At 41.8% G+C, this 21,797-nt stretch overlaps 1 protein-coding gene across 1 annotated transcript; it reads right to left on the bottom strand.

Annotated features, from left to right (window-relative positions):
* Positions 1–1,143: 1,143 nt before the first annotated feature.
* Positions 1,144–2,454, bottom strand: LOC116895535 (alpha-enolase-like). Its single transcript, XM_032896780.1, is given in 1 exon segment — positions 1,144–2,454. A coding segment is annotated over 1 exon segment (1,296 nt). The 5' UTR covers positions 2,440–2,454.
* Between the last annotated feature and the right edge of the window lie 19,343 nt (positions 2,455–21,797).

Consider the following 21,797-nt stretch of genomic DNA (forward strand, 5'->3'; position numbering starts at 1 on the left):
AGATTTTAAATGTAGTAAGGAATTATACTGTTTTGCCAAAATAGTAGGAACATGTTCTATTCTAAGGTGTGTATATTCTGTTATTGTTAATAAGTGAAACATGGTCTTGTGATTTTTTTTTTACAGATTTTTACTATCACTCATTTGATTCTAGAACTAAATGTTACAGGTGGCATCTATGACATGAATAGATTTTAGGCAGATAGTCCTGTTCCAAATTGAACTTTCTCTTTGTTCAGTGATAACTATGATAGTATATTGTTTCTTGCTTCCTTTTTTAAAAAGAAAAAGGAAAAGGAAAAAATCTGAACAAATATTATAATCTGTTAAGATAGTGCTCCTCCAGTATCTCCTGATTAGACTTACATGGGATCAAGGCCTAAATTATTTATTCACCTATATACTTTAATTCTCCCTAATATACAGATTAATATCTCTATGGGTATATATGTCCCCTTTCTCTTTATATAATTTGAATTAACATAAACTTCTGTTTTAAATGTAGTAAGGAATTATACTATTTTGCCAAAATGGTGGAACAAATTCTTTTCTAAGGTGTGCACATTCTGATATTGTTAATAAGAGAAAGTCCGTCTTGTGATTTTCTGTCTGAAATAAGTTTTTTCTACTTATCCCACTCTTTAATTTAAAATCAAACGCCTCAATATATTTATTCATCTATTTAACTTCAATTAATTTCCCTCCTACTTACTGTATAAGCCTCTTTCCAAGCTCTAAATTTATCATAATGCATTGAACAATCCCAGAATTTCCATTTAGACAACATCCAAAACAATCCGAGTATTTGCCCTAGCATAGACCTTTTTTTGGGGGGGGGGTTCTGCGACTTTTATTTTTGCATGTAAACCACTGGGGGGAGTCTTGATGGTGTGGGCACCCTAGAGATTAGGCTGGAGTTCTGAGGGCTCCAGACACTAGCTGGAAAGTCAGGTGACAGGAACAATGATTCAAACCAATCACATGATTACAAAGCTGGGGGTTCCAGCAGGGCTCCAGGTGGTCAGGGGTGGACATCTAAGGAAGCAGTGACATGGGAGGGGCAAGCATTGGACCAGCCTTGAGCTGCCTGGATGACATCAGGGACAGAGGATCTGGTAGCTCCTGGGATCTCTGGTCCATGCCTTACTTGGCCAGAGGGCTCCTGAAGGACCTGCCAGCAAACTTGGCTTTGCTGCCCAGCTCCTCCTCGATTCTAAGGATCTGATTGTACTTGGCCAGGCGCTCAGATCGGCAGGGAGCACCAGTCTTGATCTGCCCAGTGCAGAGTCCCACCACCAGGTCGGCAATGAAAGTGTCCTCAGTCTCCCCAGATCGATGGGACACCATGACACCCCAGCCATTGGACTGGACCAGCTTACATGCCTGTAGAGACTTGGTCACAGAGCCAATCTCGTTCACTTTGAGCAGGAGGCAGTTGCAGGACTTCTCGCCTGCAACCTTGTCGATCCACTTAGGGTTGGTCACTGTGAGGTCATCCCCCACCACCTGGATGCCTGCAGTAGCTGTGAACTTCTGCCAAGCATCCCAGTCGTCCTGGTCAAAGGGATCTTCAATGGACACCACTGGGTAGTCCTTGGTGAAGGACTTGTACAGGTCAGCCAGCTGGTCGGGTCGGCTGGCGTCATTCGGAGACTTGAAGTCCAGGTCATTCTTGCCAGCCCTGTGGAACTCGGAGGTAGCCACATCCATGCCGATGACAACCTGGTCAGTGTAGCCGGCCTTTGCAGTGGCAGACTTGAGCCCCTGCAGTGCTTCTTTGTTCTCCAGGATGTTAGGTGCGAATCCATCCTCATCACCCACATTGGTGGCATCTTTCCCATACTTCTCCTTGATGACATTCTTCAGGTTGTGGTAAACCTCTGCTCCAATACGCATGACTTCCCGGAAAGAGGATGCCCCCACAGGCAGGATCATGAACTCTTGTAGGGCCAGCTTGTTGCCAGCATGAGAACCACCGTTGATCACATTGAAAGCTGGGACGGGCAGGATGACTTCAGGGTTGCCGGCCAAGTCTGCAATGTGACGGTAAAGGGGGACCCCCTTCTCCACGGCACCAGCCTTGCAGACAGCCAGGGACACTCCCAGGATGGTGTTTGCACCAAACTTAGATTTATTCTCCGTGCCGTCCATCTCGATCATCAGCTGGTCAATCTTCTCCTGCTCCACAGCATTCAGTTTCTTGCTAACCAGAGCAGGTGCAATAGTGTTATTGATGTGCTCAACAGCCTTTGAGACACCCATCCCCATGAAGCGGGTCTTATCATTGTCTCGGAGTTCTAGGGCCTCGTAGATGCCAGTGGACGCACCGCTGGGTACCGCAGCTCAAAAGAGACCTTTTGTGGTGTAGGGATCCACCTCAACAGTGGGATTCCCACGGGAGTCAAAGATCTCTCTGGCATGGATCTTGAGAATGGACATGGCGAAGTTCTGGCAGTAGGATTGCTGCGGAGGAAGGAAAGAGGGTCGTATAGATACCAAAGGGAGTCTTCAGCATAGACCTTTTCAAATTTTCTTTAATTAATGCATTTTTCTCATTCGCTCTCTCTATCTCTGTGTGCCTTTGTTTCCTATATTTGATATTAAAGGCCTAGATTTCTTTATTCCATTTATATTTTAAAATTTTAAACAATAACCATTAATACTCCCTTCTACTTTAAAAACTACAAAATCAAATTTCATTCATTTCTTTTATCTGGTGGTAAGAGGTAGCTTCTACCATCTTCCTCCCCCCCACCCCCACCCCCCACCCCGTCTCTGTGTCTGTCTCTGCCTCTGAGCAACCTGTCTGTTTGCACAACAGGGTTCCCACAAACTTTGAGCTCAAACTCTTTCTACAGTTCTGAACCGGGTAAGAAATTCCATGTGGCTAAGACAAAATCTGTAGCCTGCTAAAAAGCCAGTTCTCTCCTCTCCTAGTCTTACTTACATCATGCTGTTTATGTATTCCATCTGAGAATCTCTAAATAATTTTTAATAGTGAGTTCTTGCCTACCATGTTGCATACCATCAGTAACAGTGAATAGTTAATCTGCTTAGAGCTCCTGTCAGGTGATGGAGCTTCTAGTCACCCACCACAGCCCTCTGGATTCATGCATGAAACACACACACACACACACACACACACACACACACACACACACAGCATTATTTTTATTATGCCTTACTAGCACAGTGACTGAGAACTTCCTGAACTTTCCCATGGCTAACACACACTCCCCTCTGGTATTTCTGGCTTAACACCTTTTAAAATCTATATTTCATCTCTGCTACCCCAGACTCAATCGAATCTGTGGCCGCTTACCCGGATTCTTACATGTCAGCGGGTACTTAAGCCTCATCTTTCTGCTCTGGGGTCATGGCGATTCTGTCTGTTCTTCCTTCCCCTCCATCCCTTGCTCCTGAAATCTAAAAGTCCCACTTCCACTTCCCTGCCCAGCCATTAGCAGCACAGCAATTCTTTTTTTTTTTTTTTTTTTTTTTGGTTTTTTTTTTTCGGGGCTGGGGGTCGAACCCCGGGCCTTTCGCTTTCTAGGCAAGCGCTCTACCCCTGGGCTAAATCCCCAACCCCACAGCAATTCTTTATTACCAATTGAGGCCAGCTTGGGTCAGGAACCCTTAGCTTCTGGAAGTTCAGTTTTGGGAGCCAAATTAAGACAAAGCATTAGAACCAATCCCCAACAGGAAGCAAAGTTGGGCTTTCTTAGCCAACATTGTATGCCAAGATTTATAACTCTTAGAGCAGTCCAGTGGGCCTTTTTATAATTTACGTTTAGAGGCTAAGAGGAGATAATTTACATATTGTAAGAGTATGGTCCCAGTAAACCTCTGTTGGAAGGACTAGAGATCAGCATTTATTGTCTCATCAAACAGGGTTGGAGAGTTTTTTTTTTTTTAATTCTTGAGACAACCTGGTGCAGGTATGCTGCCCACTGTCACCTCCCTGTAGGTCTGTCCATTTAAAGCAAAGATGGGTGTTCTAACCTCTGCCAGTGTGAGGCTGAAGAACACATCTTTCAGGTCCAAGACAGCGTTTACCTGTCTCTCTGGAGGAATTAGACCCATGAGAATCAGAGCAGAAGAGCTGTGTTCCAGAGTGACTGCCAGAGCTCCCCAATGCCTGTCTCTCTAAGCCAAGCAATGTGGACTGCAATCCCCCCTGTTACTTCCAGGGCCATTGGTATTGTTTAAACTGAATGGGGGTAGCTGTCTGTTTAGTTGAACAATTATAGAAACTTGGTGTTGGACCAGTCTTGGTTGGTTTCTGCCCATCCCCTTGGGAATCTAAGAGGTAGCCCAACTACAACTTTTGATTGAGGGAGCAGTACTTTCAACCAGGAGATATTCTTCTAAAAGAGGACAAAACATCAACATTTTGCTGGGTATCTGAAGTCCAACTGCATCTGTTCTTTAGAAAAGGTGACAGTGGCTCTCAGATTATAAAAGAAAGTTTTCGTCTCTTAATTGGTTTTGTTGCTAAATACCGTTTGAGCTACCTCTGGCAACTGGGACCTCTTTAAATCTTTAAATTTTTCTCTTTTTTTTCTTTTTTAAAAAATGTATTTATTAATTATATGTAAGTACACTGTCGCTGTCTTTAGACACACCAGAAGAGGGCATCAGATCTCATTATAGATGGTTGTGAGCCACCATGTGGTTGCTGGAATTTGAACTCAGGACCTCTGGAAGAGCAGTCAGTGCTCTTAGCCACTGAGCCATCTCTCCAGCCCCCTTTAAATTTTTCTAACACTTAAAACTTTTTTAAACATCTGGGACTGACTGGGTGAAAACGCAAATCTTTTTAGCAGCTACCTTTAATCCTTCTAAAACAGACCAAGTAAAAATTGTTTAAAGTCTCCTTGATCAGTACTAGACAGAAGAAAAAAATCCATTTTATCTAGGCTATATGCCAGGCAACAATTTTCCTACCCTGCCCTGTTTTTTCTTTTTTTTTTTTTTTCAGAGAATGGTAGGTTTTGAGTTTTTCGATTATATGGATCATTGGTCGAGAGCGTAACATCAATCAGAAAAAAGAAAGGAGCAGAGCTCCCCCCACTTCCGGGTCTGCTGGCTGAGAGCAGGTGGGATGCAAAAGAAACTTTGCCTGCTCAACCTGGCCTCAGCAGCCCCTTGACGCTACTGAGCAGTTTAAAGGAGTCGTGAGCCGCTACTCTTCATTGTCAACCTGACTACATCTGGAATCAACTAAAACCCAAGCATCTGCGTACACCTGTGAGCGATATTTTTCCTAATTAAATCTTTTGAGATGGGAGAATCTACATTAAATCTGGGTCACATCTTCTGCTGGTGGTCTATATAAAGGACACGGAAGACGGAACAACTACTGGATTCTTGGACCTTCTCTACATGGCAATCCACCTCTGGGCATCTTTCTCTTCCACAGCCTGGTTCCTTTCTTTCTTTGTTTCAAAAAAACTAGCAGTAGGTAAATCACAGGTGCCTGGTGTCTGCCCCTGGCCCTCCTCCATTCTCACCACTGCCTGAACAGAGGATTTGTCCCACACGGATCTCTAGCCACGTCTGTGTCTCTGGGATGCCTCAGACACAGGCTGCTGGCTTTTTCCCCCACCCATATAAATGCCCATCAATTTGGTAAATTTTAACAAATTCACCACTCTCCACTTCTTGGTGGATATGATGACAGAACTGTTGTTGCCAAGACTGATTGCCCTTCCCCCATCCCTTCTTCTGGCTTCCCTTCCTCTAGACTGCAGACACTGGCTCCCTCTCCTGCGTATTTTAGTTCTCATTTCCAAATTCTCACTGCAAATGATTCAAACTCTTATACTTAACTCTCTCTGCCTACTCTTAAACATCTACCTTCCTAAAAATCTTTTATCTCTAATATCTTTTTATTCTTCTCTCAAAAAAATGTTTTAATTAAACAGCCGAATTCCTTGGTTCACGTCGGTTATGAGTCAACTGCTGGGCACTGGGAAGAGGACCACAGTGGGGCCTGGGGAAGCAGGATCCCAACTCAGGGCTGGAGGGGTGGGGGTAGGCTCTACACCTTTTTACAGTAGAAGGAGTGGAGGCAGACCCGCTACACCACCAGGCACCTGCCATGTGACTTTAACATCTTAAGATATTAAAGCAACAATTAAAATCCAGGGTCAAAATAGTAATTAAAAGTCTATGCTCAGGTAATCTTAAATCATGTGACATTCCATTCCTGGATGTAACCAACGTTTGGTTCAGTTACCCTTAATTAATAAGGGCTGGAAAAGGCAGAACTATAGCTTCAGTGCCATCTTGGTTAAGGGCAGTCACATGACTGGCAACCCTCTCTGTGGTAGGAAGTCCTAGCTTCAACCACCTTCTTGGTTGAGAGCAGTGGCATAACTGGCAGCCATCTTTATTATGAAAAATCCTGGCTTCACTGTCATCTTGCTTAAGGGCAACAACATGTGACCCAAGCAGACCAGAAAAACTAGTTCTCAGAGATACTTTCGTTGAGGTAAGATTTTCATAGGATTTCTATCCTGTCTCTGTAAATTGTTAAAATGTTGCTCTATGTTTTCACTCTATGTTTCACTATGTTTTAATATTACTTTAGAGGTTTACAACATTAAAAAGTTTAAAGATATGTTTAGCCTTGATTTTGCTAATGTTATAATATAGCCTTGTATTTTTATAAGCTATAGGCTTTTATAGTGATACACTACATAAAAGTCAAAGGTTCCCAGTCTCTTTAGGAGCTGATTATAGATTTAAAAGTTTTGTTTGACACTAAAAGAACTTCCATTCAAAATCATGATTTTTAAGGCTAAGACCTAACAGGCTTTAGTCTCAAAAGCCATTATAATGGCGCTAAGCTCATAAAATTAGTATAATTAAATACAAGCTGATATTAACCTTATAAATAATCATCACTCTAACATATTCAGGAATATATTTAAAGCCATGCTAAGAACCAGTGCAGTTAATCACATTATTAAGTTTTACTCTCCTGCTTTATGTTTCCTAGTTCTAGCTAGAGTAGATAACTAAAAACCAGGCACAGATTGTCTAACTTAGACACCCACTGCATATGGCGTTCAGTGTTTAACTTACTATGACAGAGACTCCAAATGTTAACAGTGACACCCCAAGGCCTCCCAGAAGATATGGGCACAGTGACAAAGGACTCTACCTGGATTATGGTGTGCCAACCACTGGGTGACACTGCCCCAACACCTCACCCACTGCCACAAAGGTTACCCGGAGAATTGAATGTCTCATATTGCTTAAGACAAGGTGAGGTCATCTCTCCCATGTTCCTCTTCCAAATTTAAAAAACAACAACAACAACAACAACAAAAAAGCCTCTGATCTTCTGGATCTGATGGCCAGATGCCTCTTTCTGAGTTGCAATGGAGACCACAGGGATCTGGGGTAACTGTTTAGTCAGTAGACTATAGACTATCTTTCCTCCTTATAATTAATAAATGACAACTAGATTATAATGTATCCTTCTCAGGTCTCTGATTGCATTGAGAGATAAGCTAAGTATAGCTTGACAGCTAGAGAATAGACAACCAGCTTCTTAACTCAAGGTAATCCACCACCGGGTTAGATCGTTAGTCAATGCAGTAGCTAATTAAGACTACCAAATCTCTTAGAACAAACACAAAAGGTTTGCCTTATTCGCAAGCTTCATGAAAAAAGACACACAGGTTTCAGATGTAAAGTTTATGTAAGTTATGAGGATCTAATTAAATGTTTGAAGGTCTAGGAAAGAGTTTTGAGGTTGGTAATTGTAAGATATAAAAGTTGGAGGACATAAAAATTTGGATGGTGATAGGAAAATAATTTAAGGTACAAAAATGCTTCAGATTTCTTCTCCTCACTATGCCATTGTTATATTAATACTTCAAAAGTTCAGAATTTTAACGTTAATCAATGGAGTTTTGATAAATTCGCCTAACTCTGATAAAACATTCCTCTATATGATCAACTTTCATAAGCACAAGTTCAAGATTTTAAGTTTCCTTTGTCTTTTAAATATAGGCTTAAAGATCTTTCTCATTATGTTAAATTTGTATATGTACAGTCTTCTGGGTAGAGGGAAAAAGCATCTCTTGTTCCTTCACTGAAACCGACAGTGAGCTTCAAACTACTGATTAGGAGCTCTGTTCTAAAGGCCACTGAGACTCGTGGCTGTAAGTAGAACAGCCTAAAGATGTGAGGAGTGAATCAAATCCCCCAATTTATAGCTTCCCAGGACACTACTCCTATCACAACTGTGTGAGAAATCCTTGCAAACAGATATACAAAACTACCACCAGGGGGAGCTGAGGAAAATTCTGTCATCAAAAGGAAGATGGATGTTATAGAAGCAGGTACCCCACCCCACCCCCATCCACAGTACTGCCTCTTTCCTTTTACTCACTTGGGGTTCATTTGGTTATGCATTTATTCCTTCTTTCTTTCCTCCTTTTTCTTTCTTATCCTATTTGCCCTACTCCACCTCGCCTCTCTAACTCTCTTTCTTCTTTCCCTCCTTTTCAGAAACAAATATTTCTGAACCCTGTTGGTAAACAAACACAGACTCACTCCATAGGGAGTACAGGCCTCCTCCCACAGAACTTGCTCTAGTCCTCCTTCCTCCTCCTCTCCTCTTCTCTCTTCTCACCAATCCCTTCTCTTCTCTCTCTCTCTCTCTCTCTCTCTCTCTCTCTCTCTCTCAATTCTCTCTCCTTCTGTTCTGGGGCCTCTACCTTTTTCCTTCCCTCCTATTTCCTTCTGACTTCTCCCATAATACCATTCATTAACCCTTTACCTTATTTTTATTAGTTTGGTTTCTCTTCTGATGTGCCTGGTGTTCTTTGGCATTACTTTTAGAAATAAATCATGAGAGTCTGCTGCAACCTTCAGAGGCAAAGCCAGGCATTCTCTGGAAATGACGAGAGTCTTCCTTGACCTCTGGGAGCTTAGCTAGGCACCCTCTGGGCATCTGCTGTGCAGTCGTGATGCTACTAACTTAACTACTTGACCATATAAACATGCTTCCACATGGCTATTGCAGTACAGAGAGCCCTGACCTTTGTGTGTAGTAAACAGTAGCGAATGAATAAATAGGTGCTTTGTGGGCCTGGGAAGAACATCCCTGAAAAGAAAGACCTAAAGGCAGTAGCAGCTCTGACAGACTCTGGTGGAGCAGCCATGAATTAGCCTTAGATAACCATTGAGGTTAGCTGGCAGCTGCATGGGAGTTAAAGCCCCTGATACTTAGCTCGTCTTCCTTCCACGCTTCCCTAAGTGAGCTATGGTGATTTTACAAAGGCCAGAGCTTTAGAATTGCTAGAATTGATGATTTAGCTAAGCCTTCAGCCCCATCAAAGGCAGTGGATACACAGAGGGCTGATACTACTGATTCTCTGCATTCCTCAGTTTGGCGATAAAATAGGCAGGAACCAGGTTAGGTATGGCACATGGTAGCAGCTCCAGTTCATACCAGAGTCTGCTTCAGAGAAAGTGGAAAGCAACCCTAGAACCAAATTCCCTCTTGCCTGAAGCCTAACCTGGACAGAAGGTAGGGTGCAGTGCCCCCCACAGCCACAGTCTCTGCTTGTACGGGAGGCCTCATCATCCACCAGAGGTCACTATAGGTTAGAGTAAGGGACCTCAGCACATTCCATGCATATCTCACTGAGGCTCAGTGTCCTTGGGAGAAATCTTCCTCCTTGTACAGATACCCCTACTCCACTGGCTTCTCCTGCTTACGTATCTCTCAGGGGAAAAAGTAACATTGTCCCACTATATCATCATCATCTTGCTCTTCTGAGGCCATATGTTCAGAAGTGCTTCCTTATTATTTTGAGCTTCTGTCCACTGGCCACATTTATACCTGTTCAATACTGATAATAAACCTCTCTCCAAATGATAACCCATCTGGAACTTTAAAACATCTTAGTTCCCCCTTGGACTTCCCTCGTATGTAGATCCCAGATTGCTCTCTGGCGTGAATGGCTTTACAATACATGACTCTAGGTTGTTTCGTCTTTCTGACCCTTCTTGTCTGACATTTCTAGCTGTTTGTGGTAAGCAAAAATGAACCTGACTATGGGTAGTCCACTACCAAACCATAGCACAGCCACCAGGGCCTCCTTCCCAGGACAGCCCCTGATGTCCTTATACAGCCCAGGACCACCTGCCCAGGGAGGGTATGCCCACAATGGCTGAACCTTCCTATACATTAATCATCAGTCAAGACAACCTCTCACAGGCATGACCATAAGCTAACCTGATGAAGATATCCTCTTTCCAGTTGACTCTGGGTTGTGTCAATTAACAATAAAAACTAACCAGAATAGGCAGGAACTATGTGAAGATCAGTAAAACAATAGTCACAAACAGCTATGAAGAATAAGGCAAATAGGCAAGGGAGGACCATAAAGTTATGATTCTAAAAGATTATAAACTGACTGAAAAGCAATTTGGTGGTATATTTAAAGACCTAGGATGGTTACAATTTCTGCAAAGGTGATGGTGGAAGAAATAAGTATACTGGAAAGATATGAATACATTCCTTATCAGAATGCAGTCTTTGCTCAGATGAGCTTATGTGGATTCATGAGGGCATCAATGACCATGCCCTTGGATTGTTTTAAGGATGGACTCAGGATAAAGGAGTGGGGTCAGTGAGTGGTCTTTCTGGCCTTAAGCACTTATTTTAAGAATAAAAAAAAGAATAGGAAGTTAAGGGGTAGCCTTTTTATCCATTCTTCCACAACAGTGGTTGTTTATTAAGCAGGACCAGTTCTGTAATTTTTAGGACCCAGTGTAAAATGATAATACAACACAAAACCATTTGTTGAAAAACACTAAGCATTTCAAAAGTCAGTTGTGATAGGACATACCTGTAATCCTAGGAATTGGAGGCAGAGACAAGAGGATCAGGAGTTCAATGTTACCATTCTCTTACATATATAAAGTTTGAAGCCAGGCTGAACCACATAAAACTGTCAAGAAAGAAATGTAGGAAGAGAGAAGAAAAGAGGAAACAGGATAAAGAGACCCAAAATTCCCTAATAGTGAGAGTCTTTCTCAGTGCATATCTGTGGTTGTGCAACATGCATGCCCACGAAGTTAGTCATGACCTAAAGCAGATGAGCATGTGGCTACAGAAGCAACATCTGGTCAGCCTAACTTCATTCTAAAAATATGTCATTGAGCAACTTAGGGGCCAGCAAACCCTTCTTAAATAAAGGATCATTCAGTAAACGGTTTAGACTTAACAAACCACTGTGTATCTGCAGCAACTACATTATAGTATGAAAGCAGCCACAGTTGCAAATGATAGGACTATGTCCCAATAAAACTTCATTTATGGATCCAGGCTAGATATTAGAGAGCAAAACCTTGCTCTGGACTTTGATTTCTTCTTTAAGAGATGAGAATAATCACAGTGCCCTACTACAAAACTGTTGTTAGAATTAGATAAGAGAATGTAAACACCAAGAGAGGGCTTTGTATGCAGTCAGTGCTTAGGATAAATTGAACTACTATAAGGGCACATGCAGGTGTGGAGACAGCAATATGATAAAAGGTTCCAGAGATGTATCCTATCTCATTCCACCAACACACACACACACACACACACACACACACACACACACACACACACACACACACACACACGTCTGCTTCAACTTCTGCTTCTCTCCTTCCTGTGATAACTTTTCTGTAGAAGGTCATGAGATGCTTTTGAGGGTCAAGAGCAATAGCCAAGGTCTGGTTCACATCTGTGATACTTGAATGATACAAGAATAGGTAGGCCTGAGAATTAAAAAGTGACATAAAATGACTCATCCAAAATGTTACTGAAGTTGTTCTATAGTGACACTTTAAACATGTTGTACATCCGTAGAAGTATAGACTTTAACTTAATTTTAAGTTTGGATAATTTGCCATACTGAGACTCTCCAAATATTTACTGGGACCCTACTCAGTCAAGGAACAGTCTACCAGGCATTTCCCTCCAGATACCTGGCTATTTGGTATTCAAGTTCATCTGAAGTTCACTGTTAGATTACTTGTAGTTATTTCATGTAATTAGTCTCATATATTATATGTTGCTCAAAATATGCCAACAACATAATAGGTCCACAGACCTTAGTTGATCACTTAGCACAACTGACTGTATGATATAATTTAGGAATTCAGGAACCCATCCTGAACTCAGCATGTTGAGAGCACCACCAACCAAAACTAAAACAAAGACCTACTCCATCTAAATCCATAGTTCTGGAAAGGTCTCTAAGTGTACTAATCTTGCCTTTTGGCTTCGGTAGTTATCCTGTAGCTAACTGTTCTTGTTAACTGCAGTATGTCAACCCAGGACATGGTTTCATGCTTAAAAGCTTATCTTAAAAAAGTCCAGGGCTACACTGGGATCCAGAACACACAATGTAGTCACCAGCTGGCTAATAAAGACTTTCCATTGGCTTAAGCCTTTGTTTGAGTAGTCTTCTCTGGTGGATTCCTCACAACAAAGCTGAGGAGATAGACCAATGAAAAAAGTGCTTGCTGCACAAGCATGTAAATATGAGTTTGAATTTCCAGAACGAGGGATAGTGTAGTCCTTTAATGCTAACACTCAGGACGCAGAGGCAGGTGGATATCTATGAATTCATGGTCAACCTAATCTACATAGCAAGTTCCAGGTCAGTCAAGTATACATAGTGAGACTTTATATAAGAAAACTTTCTCTGACTGAATGCAAAGAGGGAGCAAGCTCCAAACATAGATGTATCACCAGTACAATATTAAGTGAAGGAAATAGATGTAAAACAGCATGAAACCTGTGACTTCATTTATTTCTACTTACATGACACATCAAGAAGAGATAAAAGAAATCTGTGGAGAGACAGTTCAGAACAGTGGTTCTCCTTTGCACTGCATGAAAGAGGGCATGGGGCAGCTTCTTCAGGCATTGAAAATTCCCTCTATACTGACCTAAGTGTGATTACATAAGTATATATGTGTGTGTGTGTGTGTGTGTGTGTGTGTGTGTGTGTGTGTGTGTGTGTGTATATATATATGTAAAAACTCTGCTAATGGAAAGGTATACGTGAGTATTAATAAAATGGTTAAAACATACTCTATTTAAATAATGGTAAGACAATCCATGTCATAAATAATCACTTCTAATTTTTTTCCTTTTTGCATTATGTACAAGAGGGTGTCCTTTCAAAGAATGAGTATTAGGTACCTAATGCTTGCCTTTGACAGCTTGTCCAGTCTGGCTTTCCAGTTCTTCATACATTTCCCCACAGTTAAGAAAGCCCTTTCAAAGTATTCACGGGAAACTCACAGTCACACATTTACTGTGACAGACAGAGGGAGGGAGGGAGGGAAGGAAGGAAGGAAGGAAGGAAGGAAGGAAGGAAGGAAGGAAGGAAGGAAGGAACCTAACAATTGGGTAAGATGTAATAAGGTGTCTATGTGGCCAGATTTAAAAAGGTAAGCCTGTCTTCATATAGAAGAATTAAAATAAATCTCTACTTATCATCCAGCACAAAATTCAATTTCAGATGGATCAAAGACCTCAACATAAATTAAGATACACTGTGTTTAATAGGAAAAAAACTGGGGAATATCACAAAAGATTTTATGAGCAGAGAATACCATTAGTATAGGCACCAAGATCAACAATGGATAAATAGGACTTTATAAAAGTGAAAAGCATCTGTATGAGAAAGGACTCTGTCATTCAGGCAAAATGACAGCTTACAGAATAGAGAATGATTTTTACCAACTACACATCTGATAAAGGGATAATATCCAAAATACATAAAGAACTTTAAAAAGTAGATATCAAAAAAAATCAAATGACCCAGTAAAATAGGATATAGATGTAGCAGTTCTCAAAAGATGAAATATAAATGAACTACAAATGGCTGAGAAACATCCTTAATCATCAGGGATATGCAAATGACAACTACTTTGAGATTTCATCTTATTAAGATGAAATTAAGAATAGCTAAGATAATAAAAAGGAGCGATGTAATAGCTTATGCTGGCAAGGATGTGGAGTAAGGGGAATACTCACCCACTTGTGTGAGTGCAAAGTTGTACAGTGAGTATGGAAATCAGTGGGGCAGTTTCTCAGGAAGATGGGAATTGATCTACCTAAAGATCCAGCTAGAGCACTTTTGGACATGTAGCTAAAGAATATTTCATCCTCCAACAGAGATAGGTGTGCTCAAACATGTTCACTGGTTCTCTATTCAAACTGTCAGAAATTATTAAGAATCTGGATGTTTCTCAAGAGAAGGGTAGATAAATAAAAGGTGGTACATTTATACAATGGAGTATTACTCAGCCATTTAGAAAGACCATGATCATGAAAGTAGAGAGGATGAGGGAAGAGAGTTCCTGGGTGGGGGGGAATATAGGGAAGGATAACTAAAATTAAGGGCCATTTGAGGGGTAACTAGTCTGAAAGCCTTATACAGTAGAAGCTTCCTAAAATATATACCTATATGAAGACAATCTAAATGAAATTGTCAAATAATGGTGGAGACAGTTCCAAGTGGCCATCTAGTATCACCAAGTGAAGCTTCTAGTATGAGGATTGGGTAACATCTAATTCAGTTATCGGCCAAAGGAGACAAGTTGGAATCCCCAACCAACCTAGGCTGTTTTCAAGACCATAGGTTCCTCTCTACAAACTGAAGACAAGATCCTGTTGCTAAAGATAACATCTATACAGACTACTGAACATGAAGAAGTCAAGCTGGTGCCTACACAAAAGCCTTCACTCCTATGTGCTAGCATATCTGCTAAAGGAAGTTATTCTGCGTGCTACCAAAGGAGAAACACCAACCCAGCCACAATTTACAATGATGTACAATGGTATCCTGCCTGCAATATATGCTGGTGCAATTGTGGCACTAAGTTTGTAGGAGTAACCAACAAATATCTAATTTGAATTAAGGTCCACTCCATGAGATAGAACCCATCCCTGACACTGCCTGGATGACCAAGAGCCTGAGACTAGATAGCTCAGGGACCTAAGATAAAACCAAATGCTACTGTTCAAAAAGAAATTACCCCCACCAAAAAATTATTCCTAATGACATTCTGTCTAGCTCAGTCACCATCAGAGAAGCGTCCTCCTGCAGGGGATGAGAACAAATACAGAGAATAATAGCCAGGCCTTATAAAAAGAATGAGACCTTGGAGCACTAAGCCTAAAACAGGATGCTCCTTCCCACCAGGGCTCAGAAAGGAGCAGTGGAAAGAGTGTAAGAGTCAGATGAGATAGAGGACAACAAGGAAACAGGAGCCTCTAAATCAGCATGATCAAAGCACAAGTGAACTCATAGAGACTGAGGCAGAACACACAGGGCGTTGTCAGGTCTGTATCAGACTGAGTCCTAGAGCTGAAAGGAGAAATGAACCCATGACCCCACCCCTCAACCAGAAGCAATTTCCAATGAATAACCACTGGCAACTGGAAATTTAGTTTTCTACAAGGGGTCTTACTGGGGAAATAAACTACTCTTAAGGGTAGGCTGCAGAAATGGCCAAGAGGAAAAAAAATACTCAGGGGCGTCTTTGGAGGTTTCTTGTCTCATAATGTCCTATCAGGAATTTTCCCTTCTGTTTTTAAGACTTTTATCTTAACATTTATTTGCTTGTTGAAAATAGATTCTTCTCTCATACAACACATCCTGACAACGGTTTTCCCTCTGACTCCTCCCAGGTCCTCCTGCACCTCCTTGCCCCACCCCACACTTACTCCCCCTCCATTTCCCTTCAGAAAGGAGCAGGCCTCCAAGAGACAACCAAACACAACAAAACAACATACAACAAGACAAAGCAAACCTCTCATATACCGACAGGGAAGGAAACTCAATAAAAGCAAGAGTTCCAAGAGCAGGTAAAAGAGTCAAAGACACACCTGCTCCACTCTTAGGAGCTCCACAGAAACACCAAACTAACAGCCACAACCTATACTCAGAGGATGTGGTGCAGACCCTAGCAGGCCCCGTGCTTCTGTGAACCCACAGAGCCCTTATTAGTTGTTTTACTTGGCCACATTCTCCAACTGTCCTTCATCTGCTTTGATCCCTATAATCTTTCCTCCCTCTTGTCCATGGGGATTCTTGAGCTCTGAGAGGAGAGACCCAATAGAGACTTCCAACTTAGAGTCTTTCTCTGCAAATGTGTGGTTGCAGGTCTCTGTACCTGCTCCCGTCTTCTGCTGGAAGAAGCCTCTTTGAAGAAGACTGGACAAGGCATCACTCTTTCAGTATGGCGGAATATCATTAGGAATCATTTTAATGATGTTTTTCTTCAGTTGTATTTGGTTTCTGACCATCCTAGCAGGGTCGGGCATGAGATCCCTATTGTGGAGTGAGCTTCAAGTTAGACCACACATTGGTTGGCCACTCATGGCCATAATTCTCCACCATTGTCCCAGTACATCTTGAAGAAAAGAAAGATTATAGGTCACACATTTTTGTGGCTGGATTGGTGTTCAGGTTTCTCTTTCGGTAGCCTACAGCGTACTTCCCACACCACAGAGACTAGAACTTGGTGGTCAAGCTCCATGCAGGCACCAGTTCACTCTGTATCCTCTGTTACTAAGAGTCCTCACTGTGTTTATCATTTTATTGTATTTTATTTATATATTTTCTTCTCTCTTTTGACTCTATATGTTCCTTGCATGTATGGTATGTCTTTCAGCTTTTATAAGGGGTTCCAGAATGTGCAAACAAGTGGGTCTCTGTTTCATGTGCCTTCTCTTAGGATCTTTTCTTCTATTTTGTCCAATTCCAATGTGTTAGGTTTTTTCATATTATTGAATGTGTCTTATTATTATCCCTTGGGAGCCTGTTTGTCTTCTAATGAGAGACAGAAAAGGAGTGGGCCCAGATGAGAGGGGAGAGGGGGAGGAACTAGGAGAAATAGAGGGAGGGGAATCTGTAATCAGGGTACATTATTTTCAATAAAAGGGAAAAACAAGATGGGACTGTGTTAGCAAAACTCAAAATGCATGAAGTTAATCTGTGAAAGTCAAGACTTCAGCATCTGAAATTTTGTGTGAATCTCGACATCTATGAAGCTCTTTAAAGAGATGCTACTGAGTTGCCAGCATCAAGAATTAGAGGCAGAAGTTTGCAGAAGCAATCATCCTTTAGAAGGTTGTCATTGGATAACGACATTTTCTACTTATATAAACTGTACCTATGTGGGTATAGGATGTTTTCAGCAGTCTCCCATATACTCTTTCTCATAACAGCACTGAACACCTCATATATTCTCAGACCTCAGAGTCATCTTAGGAATCAGAGACAAGTGGCGCTGACTCCCTAATCCTCCACTAGAGGGAGACAGACACAGCAGATACAAAAGAGGTGGAAGTAGGATATCTTAGGAACAAGAGAGACCAGAGTGTTTGGGGACTGTTGGGGATGGTTTAGAGTAGATAGTTTTTGAAGTCTTGATAGTTTAACTGAAGGTGGGGGTATAGTGGTGGTAAACACACACTGACACAAGCAGACAAAGGTAGTTAGAATGATGATTCTATAAAGAATTATAGACACAAAGTGCTTTGGAAAACAAACAAGAACTGATTTGCTAGAGTCACAAACCCAGGAGGACTTCGTGTGTCACTTTGAGGTAGACCTAAAGACAAGCCCTTGCATGAAAAAACAGATTCCACATATAAACAGCAGGTGGCGCCACTCTTCACCAGGCATGTAACCTGGCAGGATCTTCTTCTTCTTCTTCTTCTTCTTCTTCTTCTTCTTCTTCTTCTTCTTCTTCTTCTTCTTCTTCTTCTTCTTCTTCTTCTTCTTCTTCTTCTTCTTCTTCTTCTTCTTCTTCCTTCCTCCTCCTCCTCCTCCTCCTCCTCCTCTTCTCCTTCTCCTTCTCCTTCTCCTTCTCCTTCTCCTTCTCCTTCTCCTTCTCCTTCTTCTTCTTCTTCTTTTCTCCTCCTCCTCCTCCTCCTCCTCCTCCCTCCTCCTCCCTCCTCCTCCTCCCCCCCCTCCTCCTCCTCCCCCTCCTCCTCCTCCTCCTCCCCCTCCTCCTCCTCCTCTTCCTTCTTCTTCTTCTTCTTTTTTTTTTTGGCACAAAAGCCAGGAAGGAACTAAAGATGGATACCTGTCCACAGTACCCAGACTCCAGTCTACACTCCAACACATCCAACACACACAAAAGAACACAGATCTTCCATAAAGATCTCCTGAGCTCTAGTCCCCATCAGCCACAAGAAAGGAGCACATAGATTAATGTCTAATACCAATTGTGCTATCAAGTTTTCATGCTTCCTTAACTAATAAGGAGACATACAGAGAAACACAAAGTGCCCTGAATGCTTCACTTCCTGAGGAAGTGCACTGACCTCTCGGGGACTGGAAAGCATATAGTGCCCCAGGAGCCATGGACTCTAACATGAAAAACCTATGACACAGGTCTCTCAAGGCAGCAAATGCCAACTCTGTGGTTTCCTGCACAGGCATACGTGAAGCCAGGACAAATGTGCCAGTGAGCCTAACACATACAAACTACGTCAGACAGGCTATTGTTGCTGGAGAGCAGTGAGAGAGGGACAACAGATGTGCATTACCACATCTGAAGTTTGTATTGCATGGTGGGCCTCACAAGAAACCTACACATGCTCACTGATCAGCTCCTCTTGGATAGGGCTATAAATCCACTTACAAGTTGGAAAATTGAGAAGCAGAAATAGTGTACTGCTTTCCCATGGTCAGTGAGCTAATACGTTAGATATTCTGGTTCCCTTAGTAGTCAAAGTTTGGCAGGACCATTGGTCTTAGATATTAATCTTATGTACCCTACATACCTTGCAAAAGTCATTGGTTTTTGGCAACTATAACTGTATTGATACAATTGCCATTATATTCTATTTTTGATAAAGGTATAAAGTCTTACTGTTCTCAATAAAATTGTTACAGCCTCAGATATGCTGTGCCCCATCCAACCAACCTGGTTTAATTCCTTTCAGTCATATTAGTTGACCTTGACCAATAAAGAAGTAAGCACAGGCACTTACAGGCCTGGAATTTTCTTACCAAGTTATCTCTTTGGGCCACCACTCCCTTACCGCATTCATAGTTTTTAGTAAAGCTTTAGTGTGTTAAAAGTAAATTTACTCCCTGGCCCTCATACTCCCAAGCCTCTTTTTTTTTTAATTTTTTATTATGTATTTCTTTACTTATATTTCAAAGGTTATTCCCTTCCCGGTTTTTCTGTCCATAAGCCCCCATTCCTTCCCCTCTCCCTCCCCTCCCCCCATACAGTTGTGTCCCCTATGCATCCCCCTTATTGCTCTCCCCCTTATTCCCCTGCACTGGGAGTTCAACCTTGGCAAGACCAAGGGCTTTCCCTTCCACTGTTGCCCCATCAAGGCTAGTCTCCGCTACATATGCAGTTGGAGCCCTGGGTCAGTCCATGTGTAGTCTTTTGGTAGTGGTTTAGTCCCTGGAAGCTCTGGTTGGTTGGCATTGTTGTTTTTAATGGGGTTGCAAGCTCCTTCAACTCTTTCAATACTTCCTCTAATTCCCCCCAAGGGGATCCTATTCTCAGTTCGGTGGTTTGCTGTTAGCATTCGCCTCTGTATTGGACGTGTTCTGGATGTGTCTCTCAGGAGAGATCTATATCCAGTCCCTTTCCGCATGCATTTTTTAGCTTCATCAATCTTATCTAGTTTTGGTGGCTGTATATATATGGGCCACATGTGTGTCAGGCTCTGAATGGCCATTCCTTGAGTCACTGCTCTAAACATTGCTTCGATATCCTCCTATGAATATTTCCTCCCTTTTAAGAAGGATTGGGAGCATCTCCATTTTTGTCATCCTTCTTCTTGAGCTTCCTGTGGTCTGTAGATTGCATCTTGGGTAATTTGAGCTTTTTGGCTAATATCCACTTATCAATGAGTGCATACCAAGTGTGTTTTTTCTATGATTGAGTAACCTCACTCAGGATGATATTTTCTAGTTCCATCCATTTGCCTATGAATTTCATGAAGTCACTGTTTTTGATAGCTGAGTAATATTCCATCGTGTGGATGTACCACATTTTTTTTATTAACTTGAGTATTTCTTATGTACATTTCGAGTGTTATTCCCTTTCCGGTTTCCGGGCAACATCCCTTCCTCCCCCTTCCTTATGGGTGTTCCCTCCCACCCTCCCCCATTGCCGCCCTCCCCGACAGTCTAGTTCACTGTGGGTTCAGTCTTAGCAGGACCCAGGGCTTCCCCTTCCACTGGTGCTCTTACTAGGATATTCATTGCTACCTATGAGGTCAGAGTCCAGGGTCAGTCCATGTATAGTCTTTAGGTAGTGGCTTAGTCCCTGGAAGCTCTGGTTGCTTGGCATGTACCACATTTTTTAATCCATTCCTCTGTTGAAGGGCATCTGGGTTCTTTCCAGCTTCTGGCTATTATAAATAAGGCTGCTATGAACATAGTGGAGCATGTGTCTCAGTTGTATGTTGGAGCATCTTTTGGGTATATGCCTAAGAGAGGTATAGCTGGGTCCTCAGGTAGTGCAATGTCCAATTTTCTGAGGAACCTCCAGACTGATTTCCAGAATGGTTGTACCAGTCTGCAATTCCACCAACAATGGAGGAGTGTTTCTCTTCCTCCACATCCTCACCAGCATCTGCTGTCACCTGAGTTTTTGATCTTAGCCATTCTCACTGGTGTGAGGTGGAATTCAGGGTTGTTTTGATTTGCATTTCCCTGATGACTAAGGATGTTGAACATTTCTTTAGGTGCTTTTTGGCCATTTGATAATCTTCAGCTGACAATGTTTTGTTTAGCTCTGTACCCCATTTTTAATAGGGTGATTTGGCTCTCTGAGGTCTAACTACTTGAGTTTTTTTGTGTATTTTGGATAGTAGCCCTCTATCAGATGTAGGATTGGTAAAGATTTTTTTCCCAATCTGTTGGTTGCTGTTTTGTCCTAATGACAGTGTCTTTTGCTTTACAAAAGCTTTGCAGTTTTATGAGGTCCCATTTGTCAATTCTTGATCTTAGAGCATAAGCCATTGGTGTTTTGTTCATGAAATTTTCCCTAGTGTTTGAGACTCTTCCCCACTTTTTCTTCTATCAGTTTGAGTGTATCTGGTTTGATGTGGAGGTCCTTGATCCACTTGGACTTAAGCTTTGTACATGGTGATAAGAATGGATTGATTTACATTCTTCTACATGCTGACCTCCAGTTGAACCAGCACCATTTGTTGAAAATGCTATCTTTTTTCCATTGGATGGTTTTAGCTCCTTTGTCAAAGATCAAGTGGCTATAGGTGTGTGGGTTCATTTCTGGGTCTTCAATTCTGTTCCACTGCTCTATCTGCCTGTCTCTGTACCAATACCATACAGTTTTTATGACTATTGCTCTGTAATACTGCTTGAGGTCAGGGATGGTGATTCCCCCAGAAGTTTTTTTATTGTTGAGTATAGTTTTCACTATCCTGGGTTTTTTTTTGTTATTCCAAATGAATTTGCAAATTGCTCTTTCTATCTCTATAAAGAATTGAGTAGGAATTTTGATGGAGATTAAATTGAATCTGTAGATTGCTTTTGGCAAAATGGCTATCTTTACTATATTAATCCTGCCAATCCATGAGCATGGAAGATCTTTCCATCTTCTGAGATCTTCCTCAATTTCTTTCTTCAGAGATTTGAAGTTCTTGTCATACAGATCTTTCACTTGCTTGGTTAAAGTCACACCAAGATATTTTATCTTATTTGGGACTATTGTGAAGGGTGTTATTTCCTTAATTTCTTTCTCAG

Source organism: Rattus rattus, chromosome 3 (genome assembly GCF_011064425.1).
Source record: "Rattus rattus isolate New Zealand chromosome 3, Rrattus_CSIRO_v1, whole genome shotgun sequence".
In the NCBI taxonomy this organism is placed as follows: Eukaryota; Metazoa; Chordata; class Mammalia; order Rodentia; family Muridae; genus Rattus; species Rattus rattus.